Source organism: Ranitomeya variabilis, chromosome 1, assembly GCF_051348905.1.
Source record: "Ranitomeya variabilis isolate aRanVar5 chromosome 1, aRanVar5.hap1, whole genome shotgun sequence".
In the NCBI taxonomy this organism is placed as follows: Eukaryota; Metazoa; Chordata; class Amphibia; order Anura; family Dendrobatidae; genus Ranitomeya; species Ranitomeya variabilis.
The window spans coordinates 442,913,037-442,934,961 of NC_135232.1; the positions used below are offsets into that span (position 1 = coordinate 442,913,037).

Genomic DNA, 21,925 nt, shown 5'->3' on the forward strand with positions numbered 1-21,925 from the left:
GGACTCCTCTATTTAGGCACACTAGGGGCACTGCAAAGGCAACATGGCGTCCACTATCTGCTCCTGCCAGTTTTACACTCCAAAAGTCAAAATGGTGCACCTTCCCTTTTGAGCCCTGCTGTGAGCACAAACAGTAGTTTTCTTCCACATATGGGATATTGGTGTATTGAGGAGAAATTTCCTCCTGATATCTTTGTGAAAATGAAAAATTGCTGATAAACGCTTAACCCCTCTAAATTCCTAACAAAAAATATGTTTAAAAAAAAAATGATGCTGATGTAAAGTACACATGTGGTAAATTTTATTTGTTATCCATTTTGAGTGGTGTAACTACTATCTGATTTAAGGGCATAAAAATTCAAAGTATGAAAATTGCGAATTTTTCAAATTTTGTCTTTACTGACCCTGGCTGTGCATTGGGGCTGGCTGTTCGCACCCTAAAATTGTGCAATGGCGCCCTTGTGTCGCCTCTGCCAGGCCACAGCGGTCAGAGTACTGGTTGAGTCCGACCGGGGATGCGCGCCAGTCTTTGTCAATTGTGAGGTTAATAATAAAAATAATTAAATGGTTTGTAGAGAATAACACAGCAAGATAATCCTTCACTGAGGAGCTGGGACTCCAAACATTCATCTAACTTGGAATACAGCCAGCAAAGATTGCATGTGCCAGAAACGTATAATTAGCCCCTCCAAAGATGTGATAGGACAAACCAAAATAAGGAAGAGAAAACACCTGCATAGAAGCAACAAAACAAAGCAAACACAAGATCATTATCAGCAGTTGGATAGAGACAACACAGACTGTGGTCCAACAGAGAGGGAAACCGACCCACAGCCAGAGGTCACTGCTTTGAGTCATGACACTGAACCTGCATGAGAATAATTAGCGCGCACACAGTAATACTGCACCACTACTGCAGTAGATGAACTGTTTCTTTTTTTTGTTCTTGGGAATTATATTTCTCTTTTTTTTTATTTTCACCCATTTATTATTCAAACATTACAATCTCATAATATACATGATTTTATAACGCTATCCCCTGTTTATATTTGTACATTTTCACACTGTGATGGTAACAATCAGTAACAACCAGAAGACCGTTCTTTGCTACTGTGATACCACAGGGACCCTCAAGGTCCTGTGTCACAACCAGTGCAACCAAAGATGAGTCCGGATTAAACATGGTGACATTGTTCTTGCCTTTATCTGCTACAAGAAAATTGCCATTTGCATCCACACAAACTCCAGATGGGTTTAAAAAATTGAAATGGCTGCCATAAGTGGGTCCAATTGTCTTTTTAATTGTACGTTCATTGTCTATAATTTTGAGACAACAACCTGCATGTTGTCCAAATAATTGGCCTTCTGTCACCAGCAAGTCTTCATCCTATGGGAGAAAAAAATATGACAGCATGTTACTATATGGATAACTATTAAGGAAATTCACATGGCTTGGATTTACTGTTCCTGGGCATAGAATGGCTGTGGCTTGCCACCTCTTCTTTGGAGAAGGAGGTGTTTATCTTGGAGTTTTGGGGACACTGTTGCCGAGGCCTGTAGACAGACACTGCATGGGGGGAGTGCCTCATTTGTACAGTTTGTTGTAAAAACAAACTGTGCATTACTTAAGGCCCCGTCTCACATAGCGATTTACCAACGATCACGACCAGCGATACGACCTGGCCGTGATCGTTGGTAAGTCGCTGTGTGGTCGCTGGGGAGCTGTCACACAGACAGCTCTCTCCAGCGACCAACGATCAGAGGAACGACTTCGGCATCGTTGAAACTGTCTTCAACGATGCCGATGTCCCCCTGCAGCACCCGGGTAACCAGGGTAAACATGGCCGCGCTTAGTAACCCGATGTTTACCCTGGTTACCAAAAAAAACAAACAGAGCAGAGCGGTGACGTCACTGCTGTGCTGTGCTCTCACTGTACGGCGGCAGTCAGTCAGAGCAGGAAGCAGACGGCAAGGGACCTGACGGACATCAGATGGTGAGTATGTACTGTTTGTTTTTTTTTACATTTACGCTGGTAACCAGGGTAAACATCGGGTTACTAAGCGCAGCCCTGCGCTTAGTAACCCGATGTTTACCCTGGTTACCAGTGAAGACATCGCTGGATCGGTGTCACACACACCGATTCAGCGATGTCAGCGGGACCTCAACGACCAAAAAACAAGGCCATTCCGACACGACCAGCGATCTCACAGCAGGGGCCTGATCGCTGGTACGTGTCACACATAGCGAGATCGCTACTGAGGTTGCTGTTGCGTCACAAAACTTGTGACTCAGCAGCGATCTCGCTAGCGATCTCGCTATGTGTGACGGGGGCCTTTACGCTTCTTGGTGGCCTTGGTCCTTGTTATATTGCAGCAGCAGTGATGTCACAATGATATTGCTGCAGTGAATCCATGAGCTCAGTGGCCTGCTCATGTACACGTCACAAACCACACAGAGCTGCTGAGCTCACTGACTGGCTGTAGCAACTTCAATTTGACATTACTACAAGTAAGATGGTTTCACATTTGCGGTTGTGTCCGCAGCGTGTATGCCGCATTTTTCCACATGCGTCGTGTATTCCTATCTTTAACATTAGGGATGCATGTGCCTGCGATTGGATGCGTTTTGCCGCGTTTGACGCATGCTTCGTTTCCTTGTCTGCGGCTTGGCGCGGTAAACGCTACATGTTGTAATTTCAGAGCCGTGAATTTGCCGCCTAGAAACGTATGTGGTTGTTAGCGGAAGGAATGCGTCGAAAAAACGCATTTCAGTCTATGAGAACACATGCGTTCGCAAGCACATGCGTTTGTTTGCGTTTGTGAACGCATGTGTTTTACCACAGGCAAACCTGTCTAGACATTGATTAGCCACCCCCCCCACATACAAACTGATAAAAGGAGGGAGTGGGCATTTGCAGTCCACAACTCTGCAGACTGGATGAAGCTCTGAGACTGGACAGAACCTGGGAGGAATTTACACTTTGGACAATGTGAGTATCAAAGCCAATGTCTGTATTTTCTTTTTTCTCTCTATATGTCCTAATAATTTCTGTCTTCTTTTTCTTGCTGCATGCATCAGAATGTCATCATCTTCTTCTGAGGAGCATCTTGGGCCTGAACAAGGTGGAAATGACAGTGAAGTGAGTACTCATTTCTTCAGATTGGTAAGTATTCTCTGTCACATCTACACGTGAAGACAAGGAAAACAAAACAAGCAAGATCTAGTAAACCCTCTACTCATGATGTCACAGTACAGTATATGTAAGAGGTAACTAGCGCCTGTATACAGGATATCACAGGACACACCAATAAGTTGCTAAAGCAAAAAACCACAAAAGAATAGGTGCAAAGAAACGTCCAAACTTAACAAAGGTCACATCTACACGTGACAAATTTTGTTTTTTTCTCTTTTTCAGAACAGTTCTTCAACTGCGGCAGAGGCCGAGCAGATGCAGCATGGAAACGGTCGTGCGGCAAGGCGGCGTGTAAGTATACCTGACTGATTGGACTCTGTTTATTGTATCCTGACTTTACTATTCTTGACTGTTCATTTCTTTACTTTGCTCTTTCTTTACCTTTTTCTTCTTGACTCCTTTTTTTTTCTTGACTTTGAATATTCTTGCCTGTTTTCTGTCTCTGTCGTTTTCTTTCTTTTCCTTATGTTATGTTATGTCCAACATTAATGTATTTATATATTTTCTAGGTTCGAGAACGGGATGAGGACCTCATTGACAATGACATCCTCATCTCCCTGGTCCATGAGCGAGTCCCGTTGTGCGACACCCGGGTTCGCAGCACTCGGACAACGTGACGATCCGGCGACTATGAAATGAGGTGGCCCAAGTGATGTGGGATGGCTGGGACAACACCCCGGCTCGGGTCCGCAAGGCATTTCGTAACTATTGCAATGCGGTGTGACGCAGCAGTGACCTTGGCCAGGATCACATAACTGTGTATGATGTGAGAAACTCCTGAGAGTTTCTCTGATCACACACAGTTGTGTGATCCTGGCCAAAAGTGCATTGTCTAACCATTTTTTTTTAAAACAGTGCTCAAAGTCAGAACACATTGGCGTTCGATGAAGGATCGCTTCAACAAGGACCTCCGTCAAGAAAGCCGGGTTCCCAGTGGTTCGGGAGCAAGGATCAGAAAATATAAGTGCAGCGCCCCAGAGTCCTGGTCGTTGCAGTACTGATGCTCCGCCGCTAAGGGGGGCTATGGTACGTCTGATGGCACTGAAGGAGTTCACCTGACCAGGTATCACAGACACCAATACACTTCACGGTCTGGCCTCCAGGAGGAGCTAAGGGTGCTATGGATTAGGCCACTCCTCACAATCTGGTAAAACTGGGGGTTAGATAGGAAGTTAGAGAGAAGCTGACTGGGTTGGAACCAGGCAATATCCTGTGGCAGAGGGAGTTGCAGGGGAAGATTCAGGGGGGTCCCTGTCAGGGGTGGGATCCTGACAGAGGCCTAGCGAACAGAAAGAACGTTACGGGACCGCGCCTGCACTTCATTGCGGCGGTTCCCCTAAGAAAGGACAAGAAGCGAGGTTTATTGTGCTGAGTGAGAAACGAGATCAACGCAACAAGGAGAAACACCAGTAGGAGTCATGCTGTAAGACGAGGCAACATCCTACTGAGGCGCGTAGCCGGTGGCCGGAAACGCCGAGGAAGTATTGAGCTCCAGGCCTTACTTCAAACCTACGGCAGGACAGTCAGTTCTAGGCGGGCTGTCTCACCTAAATCACCTAGTAGTCTTAGGCAAAATGAAGACCGCGCTCACGGGATATATTTTAGATGGTTTATTTGAGCCTACGCGTTTTAAGAGCGTTCTTGCTCTCTTCCTCAGGGCATGCCCTGAACGCTCTTGAAACGCGTAGGCTCAAATAAACCATCTAAAATATATCCCGTGAGCGCAGTCTTCATTTTGCCTAAGACTACTACCCTCAACATCCTTTTGGATTTTTTGTGGAGACCTGCTGCTACGGTTACACCTGTATGGGAGTTGTGACCTATTTTCACAACTTCAATAGGTGAGCACATTCCCTACAAAGTCTGTATTTATTCATATACAGTGTGACACATTGGGGGCGCCTTGTGTTTTTTTCTTTTTCTAAATCACCTAAGCAGACATAGGGGGCAACAGTGGGAGAGGGGCGACTCTAGGGTCCCGGAAGAACTCCAGGCCTACCCGTCATACGGGTGCGTCCTAGCCATATCATCTGGGGGGACGAAGAAGAACATCATAATCGAGTTGTGAGGGAACTTCAGAAACAGACACAACAGTTGTGAGGACTATTCCGTAAGCACAGCAGGGAAGGACTGCAACACACAAGCGCTAGAAGTTAGGCACAGATTTCCACCTGCGAAGGGAACTCTGGAGGTGCCATCGGACCGGCCGGACTCAGGTAGCCCGGTTAACCGTATTCCGGACTGAGGATCCTGAAGCCTTCAGTAAAGAGATAAAGAGACTGCAACCTGGTGTCCTCGTTATTCACCGCGACCTACACCACACCACAACATCCTCACATTCTCAACTTTCACTGGACGCCCTTCAGCAGGGTCACGGACCGGGCCTAGCCACCGTGACAACCCCAGACCTGAGACACAGAGGCCCGGTACCGGGTGCCCCTCGGCCATGCGGCAGTGGGGGCGCTCCATAAGCATCTCCGCATGCAGGCATTTTTGAGACCAGTCCTTGCTCAGAGAACGTAAGTATTTTTGTCTTGCAATGGATTGTGTTGTATTGCCTAATCTGTATTTTTCAATTCCACAGGAGTTGGCGCTTTTACTATTATAAATGTTTTGTACTAATGTTTTTTTTTTGTTCACAGCACCTGGAGCAGCACTCTTGACCCTGGTTCTGGAGCGGTCCTTCATCAAACAGCCACGGACTCGTCCCAGCCATCCAGCAGCGCAGCAGCAAGTGGGCCTGCAACACAGACTGGAGACCAGGAAGCTGGTCCATCAGGTGTTCCCCTGTCCCAGTCCTCTGCCTCTTTTTTGGGGGGCTCTTCCTGGAAGCGGCAGAGGGCATCAGACAGGTCACTCATGCTCGAGTTTTTGCACTTGAGGTCGATCTTTCATGATGGACTCGATGGGAGACAGACTGGATAGTGGCCTAAACCATATAAATACACTTATCCAGGATGTCACCAGAAGCCTTGACCAAGTGAAAGCCGACCTCCAGAGGCCAGCACATCATTTTTTTAATCAAATAGAAAAGGGAATGTCGGAACACCTTACTCCTGATCTCCAGCTTAGTGTCATGCAGGCCTGCAATGCTGCTTAAGTGCAGGCTATACAGTAGACTCGGTATTTTCAGCAGCCAGTGGTGGCATTTCCACCTGTGCCAACACTGTCACGCTTGACCTCAATGCTGAGCTCTGCTGCATACCACTCCACGGCCACCACCATTCCAAGCACTGCCGGACACCACTACAGCGCCACCACCATGCCGAATGCTGTTGGACATCCCACTGCCACCAGCATGCCAACTGCTGCTCCTGCTTGGACATCCTCCACTGCCACCACCATGCAGCAGCAGCACCCAGATCAGGACAGGTCAGCCACCATCACCAGGTCCCAGCTGCAGCCGCAGCAGCAGCAGCCGGACCTTGCCATGGCTTTCACTACCACCAGGATGCAGCAGCAGCACCCGGACCCTGGCATGGCCTTCACCACCACCACCACCATGCAGCAGCAGCACACGGACCATGACAGGTCGGCCACCAAGAAATGAGCCCACCGAGGCTCCCCAGACCGCAGCGCTTATCCCAAAAAGGGAAAAAGAAAAAGATGCGGACTATCACTATCCCTCCCCCCTCACCTCCCAATGTGTCTGTGATGTCAGGTTTGTCTCGCCCTCCCAGTGTGTCTCTGCCTTCCCATGCCTCTAGCACCATCCTTGAACTCCCTGACCCCACTAGTTTAATGGCCTCTTCTCCTGCAACCCTTGCGTCATCTTCATCCAGCCAGGCCTCACACACACACCCCAGTTCCATCACTCTACCCCAAGCCGGCGCAGTTAATTTTTTTTTTAATAAATGTAAATGTTTTTTGCCCCCAATACTGTTTGGTTATTTGTGTACACCGTGCGCCAAATAAACACACTGTGCCATGCACTTTGTTTTTTGCCACCTCATAGCTCCAGGAGTTATTAAGTAGGACACTGCAGCTATGTGTGTTTGGTATGGAGCTATGAGTTGTGAAAAACTAATATTTACTTGTATTTTCTCCATAATCTCTTCAGTCTGCTTAATCTATATGACGCAGACTGAAGAGACAATGGCGGTAATATAAAGCAGATCTATAATCATCAGGTCATGTGTCATAAATAGTGAGTTCATGATGCACAAATTTCTGCGTCTTGAACTCATTATGACACCTGACCTGGTGAGTAGAGAACTGCCTTGTAATAACCTCCATTGTCTCTTCAGTCTACGTAATCTATTTCACACAAACTGAAGAGACAATGGAGGTCATACAAGGCATATCTATAAAAGAGAAGAAAATAGTCCGCACCATCAGCTTACTTAATCACTAGCACACACTTCATCACAGCTGGTGTTCTGTTGTGAATGCCATAACAGAATCCAGGCGCTCATTCAGGAAAAAAGTTTAGTCCAAGCATGTGAGTAAAAGAATGTGAAGAAGAGCACTCACCATCTGTAAAATTTTCAATTTTCATGGGTCAAGACCCGTGGAAGCGCGGTAGCGTGAAACGGCCGTCATCTGTTGGAACCACAGTTCTCCCTATTTTGCCCTGCTGTTGACTTGATGTCACAATAAAGATTGAACATTTTACGGATGGTGAGTGCTCTTCTTCACATTCTTTTACTCACATGCAAGGCATATCTATACTCACCTGGACAGGTGTCAGAAATAGTTAATTCATGAGGCTTGGTTTTGTGCATCATGAAGTCATTATTTCTCACACATGAACTGGTGAGTATAGATCTGCTTTGTATTATACCTCCATCGTCTCTTCAGTCTGCGTCCAATAGATACTGCAGAAGAGATTCAGGATGTAATGACGTCAACTACCTTACCACTAACAATATAAGTGGTTTTTAGAGGACAGACATAGGAGACTCGGTACAGGTATCAAAACACGTTGTTTATTAACCAAAAATATTAGTAACATTTAAAACATAACTGGTACAGACCCAAACGCAGCAGCACATTTTACACAATATTATCTTGCCATGCCACACGTCCGATGTCAGAAACAAAATAGGCAGCAAATTGGTCCCGCATGTGGGCAACTTCAACAGTTGACCGCAGAGTGTGATGCTGGTAATCTGGCAATGGGTTTGCAACTGGTTCATCCAGTTCAATGTTGGGTCACTCCTTAGCCATTATGTAATTCTGGAGAACCACACAGCCTTTGACAACCTCATCGACTGTCTCCATTTTTAGATTAATGGCTGTCCCAAGAATGTGCCATTTTGAGACAAGAATCCCAAAGGTACACTCAACTGTTCTTCGGGCCTTGGTCAGTCTGTAGTTATAAATCCTTTTAGTATGGTTCAAGTACCGACTGGAATATGGCTTCAGTAGGTTTTCACACATCTGAAAGGCCTCATCCCCAACCATAACAAATGGCATCGGTGGGCCTTGAGTGTTGGGGAGAGGTCATGGCAGGGGAAAATTAAAATTTTTGCCATACAAACGTCGGCCCATATCCAAGTTCTTAAAGCAGGCAATAAAGCGACAGTCCGCATCTGCTATTGCCATGAGCACTACAGAAAAATATTTCTTGTAGTTAAAGTACTCCGATCCCGATCTGGCAGGTTTGGTAATCCGTATGTGCTTTCCATCCACCGCTCCCAAACAGTTGGGGAAATTACACACTCTCCAGAATTTGTCGGCAATTTCCATCCACATGTCCGCGGTGGGTAGGGGGATAAAGTCATCTTGGAGAACATTCCACAAAGCCCGGCAGGTGTCTGCAAATATTCCAGACAAGGTGGAAATTCCAAGCTGGTACTGAAAGTGGAGCGATGATAAGCTCTCTCCGGTAGCCAGGAATCTGAAAGAAAAAAAAAAATTATGAACAATTCTATTTATGGTGGGGTTTTGCTAAACACATAAAGGAAAATGCAAATAATACATGGCAGAACTATTATAATTATGACAGGCATTTGTTTAGAATTATTACGTACCTTAGTGTGACCAGGAGACGTTCCTCTGCAGGAATCGCTCTACGGAGATGTGTGTCCTGTCTCCGGATGGCTCCTTGGACACGACCAAGTAAATCCTGAAAAGTCCCTTGACACATCCTGGTATATTCCGGGAATTTGTCCGAGTTGGCATTAAGCTCGCCATATAGCGTGTGGTAGGCTCCACGGCTCTCTCGGAGTTCAATAATGGGGTGTCTCCAAAAACGCCGACGCCGTGTCCTCTGTCTTTCTAGATTTCTTAGTTGCTCCAAAGCAAACGCATAGGTAAGAAACAGCTGGATACTTAAATCCAGGTTGAAATGAAAGCTCTCCATGCGAAGATCCATCATGACACAGGATATAGTAGCAAAATCTGAAGATTTCAGCAGTACAAGGGTCTATATAAAGTATAAAGATATCCCATAATACACGCCCACTGTAGTCCCATTAGCGGTGTCTGTTTATCGAGATTTTTCTCCTGTTAAATTTTCCACCATGCGCACAGAAAACGCAAACGCATGCAAAACTCATGAAAAAGCATGTAAACGTTGCGGTTTTTTTTAACGCTGCGTTACCTTATGTGTCTAAAAAATGCTGCGTTTGCACATGTTTGCATGCGGTTTATCGTGCGTTTCAGGTTGCGGCATAAATGCAGCGGATTCTACCGCAAATGTGAAACTAGTCTAACAGAGACTAAGGCAGTAGTGGGGACACTGAGATGGACCCTGGAAGGGTAAGTAAAGAAGAGTTTTTGCTTTTTTTTTTACAACAAATTCTACGTATGAGGAATAGTTTTCCCCTTTAGAGCAGTCTTTAAAAGCAAAACATATAGTCTTTTTACTTATAAAATGAGCATTATGTTTACTACTTTTATACCTTACCTACTATTTGCTATTTAAAATACTGGTGCCTTTATACATGGCAGATGGGCATTTGGGCCACCTCAAATACTAGGTCCTGCTATAGTAACGTTCCTGTCTATTCCAAACCCTCCCGATAGCTGCTACTTTGTGAAGCAAGGACTATGATATTAACTTTTAATGATTGTATTTCCAATTTTAGAACATTTCTTTATTATGTGACGTTTTGTGAAAGAGCAAAATACCCGCAGGCATTTTGCTGCCCATCCCAAGTATGACCTATTCCTTTACAAGTAATTAAACAAAGTTGTTTGCCAAGGTAGAAAGGCTACACAAAGCAGATGGTATACAAGACAGGTTGTAACAAGTTTTCACTTTATCAAGTAGAGGCTGGTAAAAACAACAGAAAACTGCAAACCTTTTTAATCTTTCAGTTTGACAACGCCTAAAAGATTCTTTGGTCACACAAGGATAGGTCTACTGCTTTAGTCTGCATGACTAGTAAAATTACCACTTCCCATCATAACTAACCAAATAGTGTGCAACAATTCAATACATAAATGTATTATTCATCTCATTTAAAGAGAATGTACATGCTTTCCATATTTGAGCTCCCAGTCGCCAGACATTTATGAGCCATGCACCTGCTTAGCCCTAGAATAATCCTAAACCAGCAAAAATTACGTGCTGAAACATTATTATTATTTTTTATTTTCTTTTTCATATATTTAAATGGAAACTTGTCACGTTGTACATGCAGTCCAATCTGTGGCAAGGATGGCACAGAGAAGCTGAGCAGCATGATGTGTGGGTTAGTTGGAAAAGACTCAGTATTACTAGTATTTTATTTATTGAGATCCCTGGGATATGAGTCCAGTGACTGTCCTACTAGTGATTGTCAGCTCTCAATGCATGCACAGCCCTATAGAGTAGAGAAGACTGTCAGTAACTGAATAGGACCGCCCACTAGACTCTAACAAGCATAAGCGATTCAATGAATAAAACACTAGTTATACTAAAACTTTTACCTAAAAAATGCCTGGAGATCACATACTATTTTAAATACAACATGTTCCCTTTAAATATCATCACTTCAAGACTCCATGTTGTTCTTTACAATGAAGTGTCATAGCTCGGTTTCAGGACTTAATCTATTGACCTCCTGCTGTGTGGTTGGTTTTCCCCTCTCCTGGGCCACAGCCTATTTGGCCTCTGTCCAACTGCTGATAGTTCCCTTGTCTTTGCTTTCCTTTATTTGGTTTGTTTCTATTCCTGTGTCTCTCACCTTCTCATTTGGTTCATCTTGTGAGGGGCTATTTATACTCACCTTGTTGTACTTGCCTTCTTTGCTGGCTATACTTCATGATTGATGGATATTTGGTGTTCCAACAGTTCAGCTAGAGATTATCTTGCCTGGTTAATCTCTGTTGCTTTTCCTGCGGTTTGTTTGAGAGTGTTCCTCCCCGGCACCCTTTAATTTTTTACATTAAGGGTCTGGGAGGTTTCCATTGTTGTGTTTCTTGTTTGGTTCATCTTATTTTCCTCCACATTTCCTGTGTGGACACGTTCTTGGGCCTGGACCTCATCTTTAGATTTATGTTTAATTCATTTTATACTTCTAATTGTTTTAGTGTTACACAATAGCTATAGATAGGGTACAGTTAAGGATATTCAGGGTCAGTCGACGTTAAGGGGGGGTGCCATTAAATTTATTTGGATGTCAACCTCCATGGTTAGGCAGGGACAAGCCAGTGTCAGTTTAATGCCTTTCCTATATGATCAGGGACCTGTTGTTAGCAGGTGTTGTGTCTTTCCTGGTTTGTGCGTTATCCATGTGAGTGTGTTTACATAGTCATAGCGTGAAGATTGTTCTAAATGACATTGGCTGTATGTTTTTAAGGACATCCTGCTGCAGAATACATTTACTGTCAATCAGACACCTCTTTGATGGTATTGCGGATAGATCCACGTGTATTTCTCAACACTGAGGACACTATTAATTTTGACCAAATTCCAAATCCCATTTGCTGATATGCAGCATCAAAACTGTAAGGAACCTCCACCATGCTTCACTGTTGCCTGAAGACACTTATTATTGTACCACTCTCCAGCCTTTTAGAGAACAAACTGCTTTCTGTTACAGCCACATTTTCACATTTATTCATTTATTTCTCATCAGTCCAGATTCCTACTGTCTTTTTCCTGCACCCCGATTCCTATGTTTTCATGCATATTTGAGTCACTTAGCCTTGTCTCCATGTCGAAATTGTAGTTTTTGGCTGCAATTATTCAATGAAAAGCACTTCTTGCTAGACTTCTCTGACCAGTAGATGGTTGTACCTGGGTCCCACCGATTGCTGCTAGTTCTGAGCTGATGGTGTCACGATTCAGGATTGGATTCGTGGCAGCTCTGGTTCTGCTATAATTTAAATGTAGCTTTTTTTCCTGTCAGGCCAGCAAGGGTTTCCTTTCTGGCAGCTGCTGCGTTGCTGGTCAGCTGAGTTGGGTTGGGTGGTGACCACTCCCACCATCCTTTAAATATTCACATGATGCATCAGCTAACTATTGGTAATAGAGTTTTCTATGTAGACCAGCCTTGCAGTTGCAGCTCTCTCGTCGGCGCTGAATCTGCTTCTTCTGTGGACACCATCCCCTGTGTTTGTACCATCTGCAGTGTTGAGGCTAGCACCCTTTCTGGCCAGTGTACTAGCTAGGGCATTGTGAGGTGACAGTGAGGGATGAGGTACTTGATGGCGGAGGGGGGAAGGACCCGCTTAGGGCATTAGTGGAGTTCAGGGACAGGCTCAGGTTGGAGCTCAGGAGGTGTCCTATATTATTCCCTATTGTTAGGGCCTTCCTCTCTCCTTTACTATCCCTTTGTGTGTGCATTGTGCTGTCTGCTGGAACAACCACTGTTGAGTTGGTCGTGACATTATTACCAACTGATACTATTTTCCAGGGAACTCATGGCTCAAGCTGAGGCTTTTGCTCTCCTGATCCAGACCCTCATGGATGAGGTCACCAAGTTGAGGAATCAGGTAGTGCAGCAGTTTCAGCAGGTATCAGGGTTCTTGGTCTCGGCTCATGTCCAGGCTCAACCAGAACCCAAAATATCTCTCCCTGACAAGTTCTCTGGAGGGAGAGATACATTTTTGGTCTTCAAGGAAGCCGGTATGTTATATTTTGGGAGTGAGGAACAGCGTGTGGGGATTATAGTCTTCCTTCTCAATGGTGATCCCCAAACCTGGGCATTCTCCCTGCTGACCGATTCACCATCTTTGCGCTCGGTAGATGAGTTTTCGCAGCATTGGTGTATGGGGATCCAGATGGTGTCTCCCTGGCTGAGTCCTGACTCCGTAAGATCAAGCAGGGGGGCCGGCTGGCTGAAGAGTACTGCTCAGAGTTTCGGAGATGGGCCACTGACACTCAGTGGACTGACCCTGCTCTTAGGAGCCATTTTTGTCAGGGTCTGTCAGCTAGGATTCAGGATAATCTGGTGCAGTATACTACTCCTGGGTCATTGGAGGCCGCCATGACCCTTGCTATCTGGGTGAATAGATGCCCCAGGAACAGACATACACAAAATCTACCCCCTGCTGTTCTTTCTAGGGATTTGGACACACTGGTGCAGATAGACAAACCCAAGCAGATGGGCGGAGCCTCCTCTCAAACTAGGTTGCCTGTGGTTCACTGTGGGAGAGGGGCATGTTTTTTCTGTGGTCTGACTGATTATTTCAAAGTTTGTACTGGCCGTGTAGAGGGAGGCGAACAGGGTGTGTATATTTCCTCCACCTTTATGTCTCAGTTTACCATTATGACTGAAGTTGTGGTTGGTGGGGAGACTGAAACGGTACCGGTTCTTGTGGATAGTGGAGCTGGAGTCAATCTGGTGGATTCTCGCTTTGTACAGACCTACCGTCTGATCGGTAGAATGCTGGTGAGACCAATTACCGTTTGGGCAATTGACTCTGTTCCTCTCAGCCAGCGAAGTGTGACCCAAGTCGTAGATTATATTAACCTGCGTATAGGGACTCTTCATGAAAAGTCCCTGTCATGCTACGTCTTGGAGGGTATGCCTACTCCCATCAGCCTTCCCTGGCTGAAGAGACATAATCTGGTCATGAATTGGCAGTCCGGACAAATAATGATTAGGACCAGTCTTGTAAAGACTGTTGCCTGGATACTACAGTCTCTGCCGCCCTTCTTAAATCTACCCCTACTTCTCCGGTGGAGGCAACTATGGTGCTACCGGGGAATAGGGGCAAGATTCTACACTCAACACAAGTGAACCCTGTGTCTCAGGAGGAGGGATCAGGGGAGGGTGGTGGTCCCCCTATATTTAGTGAGGGAAGGGTTAATGTCTGTTTTCTTGCTGGCAACTGCTGCGTTGCTGGTCAGCTGATGTGGGTGGTGACCACTCCCACCATCCTTTAAACAGTCATATGATGCATCAGCTGACTGTTGGTACTGGAGTTTTCTATGTAGACCAGCCTGTGGTGTCAATGCTGAATCTGCTTCTTCTGTGGGTTTTGAGATCCTGTTTCCTTATCCTCTGTGGTGTGGAGCATGGCAGCAGAGTCTGGAGCTTAGTTTTGTCTATCTACCTTGTCTGTCCCGTGCTTGTCACTATTTCCTGTGTTTGTACCAATTTGTACCATCTGCAGTGGTGAAGCTAGCACTCTTGCTGGCCAGTGCACTAGCCAGGGCATTGTGAAGTGACAGTGAGGGATGAGGTATGTGATGTCGATGGGGAGAAGGACCCGTTAGGGGAGTTCAGGGACAGGTTCAGGTTGGAGCTCAGGAGGTGTCCCATTCCTCGTTCCCTATTGTTAGGGTCTTCCTCACCCCTTTACCATCCAGCTGTGTGTGCATTTTGCCATCTGTCACTTGAGCACTCATGATATTCGGTGCATACCCGAGCATAAGATGCAAACTGTAGTAGCGAGCACTTGCGCTCAGCATTAACAACGACGTATTCACAATCTAATGTTATCAAATTCTGTGGCCTACCTTTGGGTTTAAATTGCTCACTTTACACTTGGATAAAATCCTTGAGGAGTGTGGTTTCCAAAATGGGAGGTTGCTACTGTTTAGGCACAGACGCTCCCCACACGCGACATAGCGTCCACTCTCGATTCCAGCCAAATATGCGTTCAAAAGGTCAAACGGTGCTTCTTCCCTTTCGAGCCCTGCCGTGCACCCACAAGTGGGGTATCGGTGTACTCAGGAGAAATTGCACAACAAATTTTGTGGTCCATTTTATCCTGATACCCTTGTGAAAATAAAAAAGTTTGGGTCTTAAGTAAATTTTTGTTTGAAAAAAGTTAAATGTTCATTTTTTCCTTCCACATTGCTTCAGTTTTTGTAAAGCAACTGAAAGGTTAATAAGCTTCTTGAATGTAGTTTTGAATACCTTGGGGGGTGCAGTTTTTGGAATGCTGTCACTTTTGGGTATTTTCTGTCATATAGACCCCTCAAAGTCACTTCAAACGTGATGTGGTCTCTAAAAATGGTTTTGTAAATTTTGTTGGAAAAATGAGAAATCACTGGTCAACTTTTAACCGTTCTAACTTCGTAACAAAAAAAAAAGTTTAAAAAATTGTGCTGATGTACAGTAGACATGTGGGAAATGTCACTTAAGTATTTTTTGTGATATAACTGTCTGATTTAAAAGCACATAAATTAAAAGTTTGAAAATTGCAAAATTTTTGTAATTTTTTGGAAAATTTCAGGTTTTTTTTTCATAAATAAGCGTAAGTTATATCGAAGAAATTTTACCACTATCATGAAGTACAATATGTCATGAAAAAACAGTATCAGAATCAGTGGGATACGTTGAAGTATTCTAGAGTTATTACCGCATATATTAACATTGGTAATATAAATATATAAATATTGGAATTTTAGTAGGTGGTTCGGTGCTGCGGGGGTGTCCGGCGCTGCAAGTGTCTCCGGTGCTGCTGCGGATGTCTCCGGCTTTTCACAAAATGTTGGTAGAGCCCCTGCAGCACTGGAGACAACCGCAGCAGCTCCAGAAACCACGCAGCAGCACCAGACACCCGCAGCAGCACCAGACACCTGCAGCAGCACCGGACACTTGCAGCGGCGTGCTGCACATTGGAACGCCCCCTCATCCAAGCCTGCGGCCTGCAGCATCACTCCACTCCTGCCTCCTCCAGCAACGACCCTGGTTCCCTGCTTCACTGCAGCCACCACCCCCGGTAATCAATAAGACGCATGGATTATTAGAAGCACCACCATTTTATTACAAAAAAAATTGTACCAGTTTTCTCATCAAAATTTGGGATGCGTCTTATAATCCGGAGAGTCTTATAATTCGAAAAATAAGGTACTTTTTATGTTTTTCATCTAATATTTTTTGACATTCAACTTTTGAATGACATTTATTTTATTAATTTTTTTAATTGTGTTCGCCTTGCAGAATAAATAGCAATACAGTTATATAGTTTGGTTTTGTTCCAGACGTGGCATACCAATTATGTGTTTAGCTTTTATTTATTTTTACATAAAAGTTTAATTTTAATGGCAAATCAGCTTTCCATTTTTTTGTGTTTTATTTACATTTTTACAAATCATTTGTTTTTATATTTTTTTTTTTTGGCTATTGTGGGTGCCAATAGTTCCTACCGCAATTCAAGGTCATGTAATGACCTTGGGATATGGGGGCCTGTTAGGTTCTTTCATCATCTAATGGGCTGTGTCAGTGTGAAATTGATAGGTCTCGTTCACTGCAGCACATGATTATACACATTAGGCTTTTATGCAATTAACTGGATATTGCATATTTGGAATTTTGGAATTTTAGTTACATTAGATAACATATAGGGAGAATAAGGAACAATTATTGGCTTAGATAAAGTCTATTTTGTTGTAGATAGTAAAACTATTCATCTTGTTAAATGGTATATTGTATTTGAATAAGAATCATTTGTACATTGTGATTACACCAATATATTTGTATAAGGCCGATGTCCCACTTGCAACTGCAATGCGTGAAACTTGCGCGAGTCTCTCACATCAATACCCGGCACTGTCGCTGACACTCGGGACTGGAGTGTGCGGCTGCATGTATTTCTATGCAGCCAAATGCTCTGGTCTGAACCGCCAGCAGCAGTGACGGGTATTGAGGCGGGAGACTCGTGCGAGTTTCACGCATTGCAGTTGCAAGTGGGACACCGGCCTAAGAGTGAAAATTTGCTAGAGTGCTAGGTGTGGATGGAGGATTGGGGGAGTTGTTTTTTGTTACTTTTTGCTATAGTTTAAAAAAAAATCTTTAATAAAAATTACTTGAATAAAAATAAGATCATTTTTAAGTAAACAGCACTTTTGCTACATACTGTACTTTGTACAGTGTCATATCTTTTGATCATAATAGCTAAAGTCCACATTGAGGAGGATACTAGGAAATCTGCAAAATTGTGGCAAGGTTTATATCTACTGTTGAATTATTACTTATTAACTTTCTACTTTTTCTTATTGGTATCTTGAATATTATTATGTACATTTTATCTTATTCTAAAATATAAATTAAAATTGAATTATAAAACATCAATGAAAGGCCATACCTTACTAACAGCAATATGTTCTGGCCTTCGAAGACCATCCACAACATTGGTTTTCACAATAGCATTCATTCTCCAGTCCACCCCAACAATGTGTACTTTACCCTCATCTGTCCAGTCTGTCACGGCAATACTGGTGGAGTTTAGAATTGCCAGTCCGTAGGAATGTTTCCAATCTGCTTTAGAGGACTTCAAAAGATGGATCATTTCGCCTTCCTTAGAAAACACTTTAATACCTTTATATCCATTAGACACCAGTAGAAGACCTTCTCCTGTACACACCACATCTCCAAGGCAGTTGATTGTTTCAGAACCATATGTAAAGGTTTGCTTGTGATGACCTTCAGGGGAGAAGATCTGAATTTTTTGATTGCCACTGTCTTTTATAACAAGATCATCATCTACAGTTATTGCCACACTGGTTGGCCAGGTAAATTTTCCATCCTCAGATCCGTAACTTCCCAGCTCCTTAACCAGACTGTTGTAGAATATTCTTTGTATGCCTGAAAGCTTCCAATCCTTATGAAATTCATGCATGGCTTCCTAGAATAAAATGAATTTGATTGCAATAACCATGAAAATGCTCAAACAATTATGAGTCATTGTTTACTAACATGCTTTATAAAATTGGTGCTGTCTATTAAAATCTAACATATACTATTGCTAAAAAGTATACAAAAATATAAAATGCATGCACCAAAAATATTTAATACCTCTTCTTCATCAAGCTCCTGTAAATAGTAAGAATCTAACATGACTCAAGCTCAGCTTCCGTAGGAGAGCATGAAGAAACACAAGAAAATGCAAACATTAATAGACAAAAATCATGTAACAACATGATGTATCTGAATATGAACATACACATTATTATTATTATTATTAGCTGAAGAGCCCAGTGTTGCCTGGGCATAGTAAATAACTGTGGTTAGTTATAACAAATTATAATGATTATATTGCACATAAAAACATTTCACATCATATATTCAACACTACAGATTTGCAACACAAATTAACTAAATGATTACCCAAGTATTGATAGTATTTTATTTTCAACTCATTCAAGAGCCTTTTGGTAAACATTAACAACATTTTTTTTTTTTTCTTCCGGTGCAAAGATCAACACATTTTACTCCTTTAGACCTCGTTCACACTTTATTTGGTCAGTATTTTTACCTCAGTATTTGTAAGATAAAACTTGTTTAAAACAATCAAAGGAAAAGTATATTAGAAACATGTCACCACTTCTGTATTTTTCTCCCACTCGTGGTTTTGGCTTACAGATACTGAGGTAAAATACTGACCAAATACTGAACGTGTGAATGTGGCCTTATACACAGCTTCCACCTGCAGCGCCTCAATCTTCTCTATACACAGCCTCATACTGCAGCAGCACCTCTCTTCTCTCATTTTCCCATCACGCCTCTCATTTTCCCCCTCACATCTCTCATTTTCACCTCACTCCTCTCATTTTCCCCCTCAAACCTGTCATTTTGACCTCACGCCTGCCATTTTCCGACAATGTGGGCCGTGTGGACGGGGCTTTGCATGTGGAGTGAGTGTGGTTATACGGAGTGGGCGGGGCTATGTGGAAATGACGTGGCTTGATACATACACTCAGCTTTATATATATTTATATATGTACAGTATATATATATATATATATATATATATATATATATATATATATATTATAGTGCCATTTATTCCATGGTGTTTTTCATGTGAAAAGGGGTATATTTAACAAAAAATAAGTACAATAATCTTGAATGAGTACAAAATGAGTACAGGAGGAGAGAGGACCCTGCCCACCAGAGCTCACAGTCTACAAGAGATGGGTGAGGATACAGTAGGTTACAGATGTATGGAGGGGACAGGTTGTGAATGGCTTTGTATGCCAAGGTTAGGGTTTTGAACTGGAGACTCTGGGCAATGGGGAGACAGAAAAGGGATTGACAAAGAGAGGAAAGGCAAGGGAATAGCGGGAAGATAGGTAGATTAGTCTGGCAGGGGAGTTTAGGATAGACTGGAAGGGTGCGAGAGTGTTAGAGGGAAGGACATACAGCAGGAGTTTGCAGTAGTCATAAAAGGAAGAAAAAGCTGTAGACCACAGACAGGGGATCACCAAAAAGAATACTGAATATTTTTATTGAATACAAAAGGCAAACACACAATATAAAAACAATTAAAAGTCACACAAACATGACAGATGGAAAACCCAAAGTAGCTTGTAATACAGCTTAGAGCACCCCCTCCCTTAGCTCATGCACATGATATAGAAGGTGACAGCCTGCTGTTCACATACAGGATAATAACCTAAAAATATTGAACACCTGACTGAACATATACCAAGCTAGAGAAACAAATAACCATATGAAAACAGTCCCTGTATGGCTGATTTGCACACTGTATTGCACCAATACCCCTGTAAAATACACAGCATTTACCAACTGATCAATAGCTGCTCAGAAATTAATGCAATAAAAAGGTAGCAACATTAAGGGATACACAAAGGGAACTTGTACCTGAAAGGTAAAATATAACAGAGGATTGAATCCCTACTAACTGCTGAAAAAGATGTGAAAGGCAGTTAGTACCGAAAAACCTGGTGCAGCAAAGATGTCGACTGAGACAATTTGATAGGCAATAAATACAGACCACAAAAGTCACCTAGAGTGCACAAAGCCAAGGCATGGGGGGTACCTGTGGAGATGCCCGACGTGTGTCGCCACCGCAAGGTGGCTTCGTCAGGGGCTGAGCGTGTACTCTGCCAAGTATTCTTAAATACCTAAATACTAAAGAAATAATAAACAACAGCTATGTGTTCATGTAGACCTAGGGTGTATCCCTATTTATTGTGGTGCCCTCTCATACAATTTGTGTCTTTTGGTAGTTGTACTACAGGTGGTTTCTTTACCACCTTTCTGGTGGGAATGTTGGCACACATTTATTTGATTGTTCCATTATGGATTTAGCAGCTAGAGAGGCAGCTTGGAGCATACAAGCTTCTGGGGTATTTGAGGATTTGCTTGAGGTTGATGTTTCCCAGGGGGACCGGGAGAAGCACACTGATTTTGACAGCGTTACTAAGGAATTGTTAGCTCTCCACAAGTCTCTGACCAAGACTTGGTAGAACGTAAAAAGTCTGGAGGAGTATAAAAGATCTGGGCTAGTCCCTAGAGGACTGAGAGTCCAAATTTTTCTGGCATGGGAGGCGGATAGTACATTTCAGAAGTCGTGGGAAGAGGGTCTTTTCCAATGCTCTTCCATCATTATGAATTTACTTATTGAACATGACCGGTCTCTGTTATCAGATATTAAGGCTAAAATCAAAAACTGTGAACAGAAGCTGGTCACTTTTGACAAAAAATTGGTAGAAGCTTTCCAAACTCGCTTAAAGACTACCATTGATCAATACGAGAAAGAAGTTTTGGAAGGCAAAAAACATAAATTTAAACGTGACCAATTAGATTTTAAAAATGGTAAAGCCTATAAATGGGTACACAAGGGCAATAGAAGACGTCTCGCCACGGACAACAGAGGCATGAAAGATAATCCATCGGTAGGGGACTCTCTATCAAGTGATTTTTTATCCTCGGATCAGAGCGATATGGAAGGTGCCACAGGAGGGGGAGACGTGGCAGGAGACCCCAAAAAAAGTACCAAGGGTTACAGACAGTGGTCACCCAAGTATTGGAGAGTGACCAGGCAGAATCGGAAATGCTAATTGACCTGGCGGGTCCATCTGCCCCCGATACTGACAAACCATCACAAAAGGAGGGTAAGCTTCAAATCATCAACCTGTCTGAATATGAATTGTCCCCTATTGAAATATCTGTTTTGAAACGGGGCCTCTCATTCTGTCCCATGAATGTGCTAGATAAATTTACCTTTGTTAAGGATCTTTATTTTGTAGGCAGTTGACGTTTAAGCTGATGTACCATCAGCCTTCTGTTATTGATGTTTTGCCTTTTGACGAGAGACAGACACTCAGGGATCTTATTGCATTATTGGAAGAGAATGAGAATCCGACATCCAGAAGACGCTTTCTTGGGAGACTACCATCTCAGGCTACACCTAGCCTTTCACTGTTTCCAGCGGTTCAAATCTTCTTCGATGCGGTATGTAGAGATGTTCTGGGGCTGAAGAACCAGCCTAATTGGTTAAATAACATCAATAGAACAGAGAAGAAAGCCATCTTGAATCTGAGGGGTAATAAGGAACTTGTCTTAAGGGAGGCTGATAAAGGGGGGAATATTGTGATATGGCCGGCTGACCTTTATGTGAAGGAAGCCAAATGACAACTGCATAACCCCCTT

The 21,925-nt window shown here is 43.4% G+C and overlaps 1 protein-coding gene across 1 annotated transcript in view; it reads right to left on the bottom strand.

The window, feature by feature from the left end:
• Nucleotides 1-474: 474 nt before the first annotated feature.
• The window catches only part of LOC143770653 (E3 ubiquitin-protein ligase TRIM32-like), a 72,300-nt gene continuing 50,849 nt past the window's right edge, over nucleotides 475-21,925 (bottom strand). The window contains exons 2-3 of the mRNA XM_077260557.1: nucleotides 17,613-18,152; nucleotides 475-1,387 (exon numbers count right to left, since the gene is read on the bottom strand). Of these exons, the coding sequence (XP_077116672.1) occupies nucleotides 1,025-1,387; nucleotides 17,613-18,146 (897 nt within the window). The 5' untranslated portion in view covers nucleotides 18,147-18,152 and the 3' untranslated portion in view covers nucleotides 475-1,024. The remainder of the gene's footprint in view (nucleotides 1,388-17,612; nucleotides 18,153-21,925) is intronic.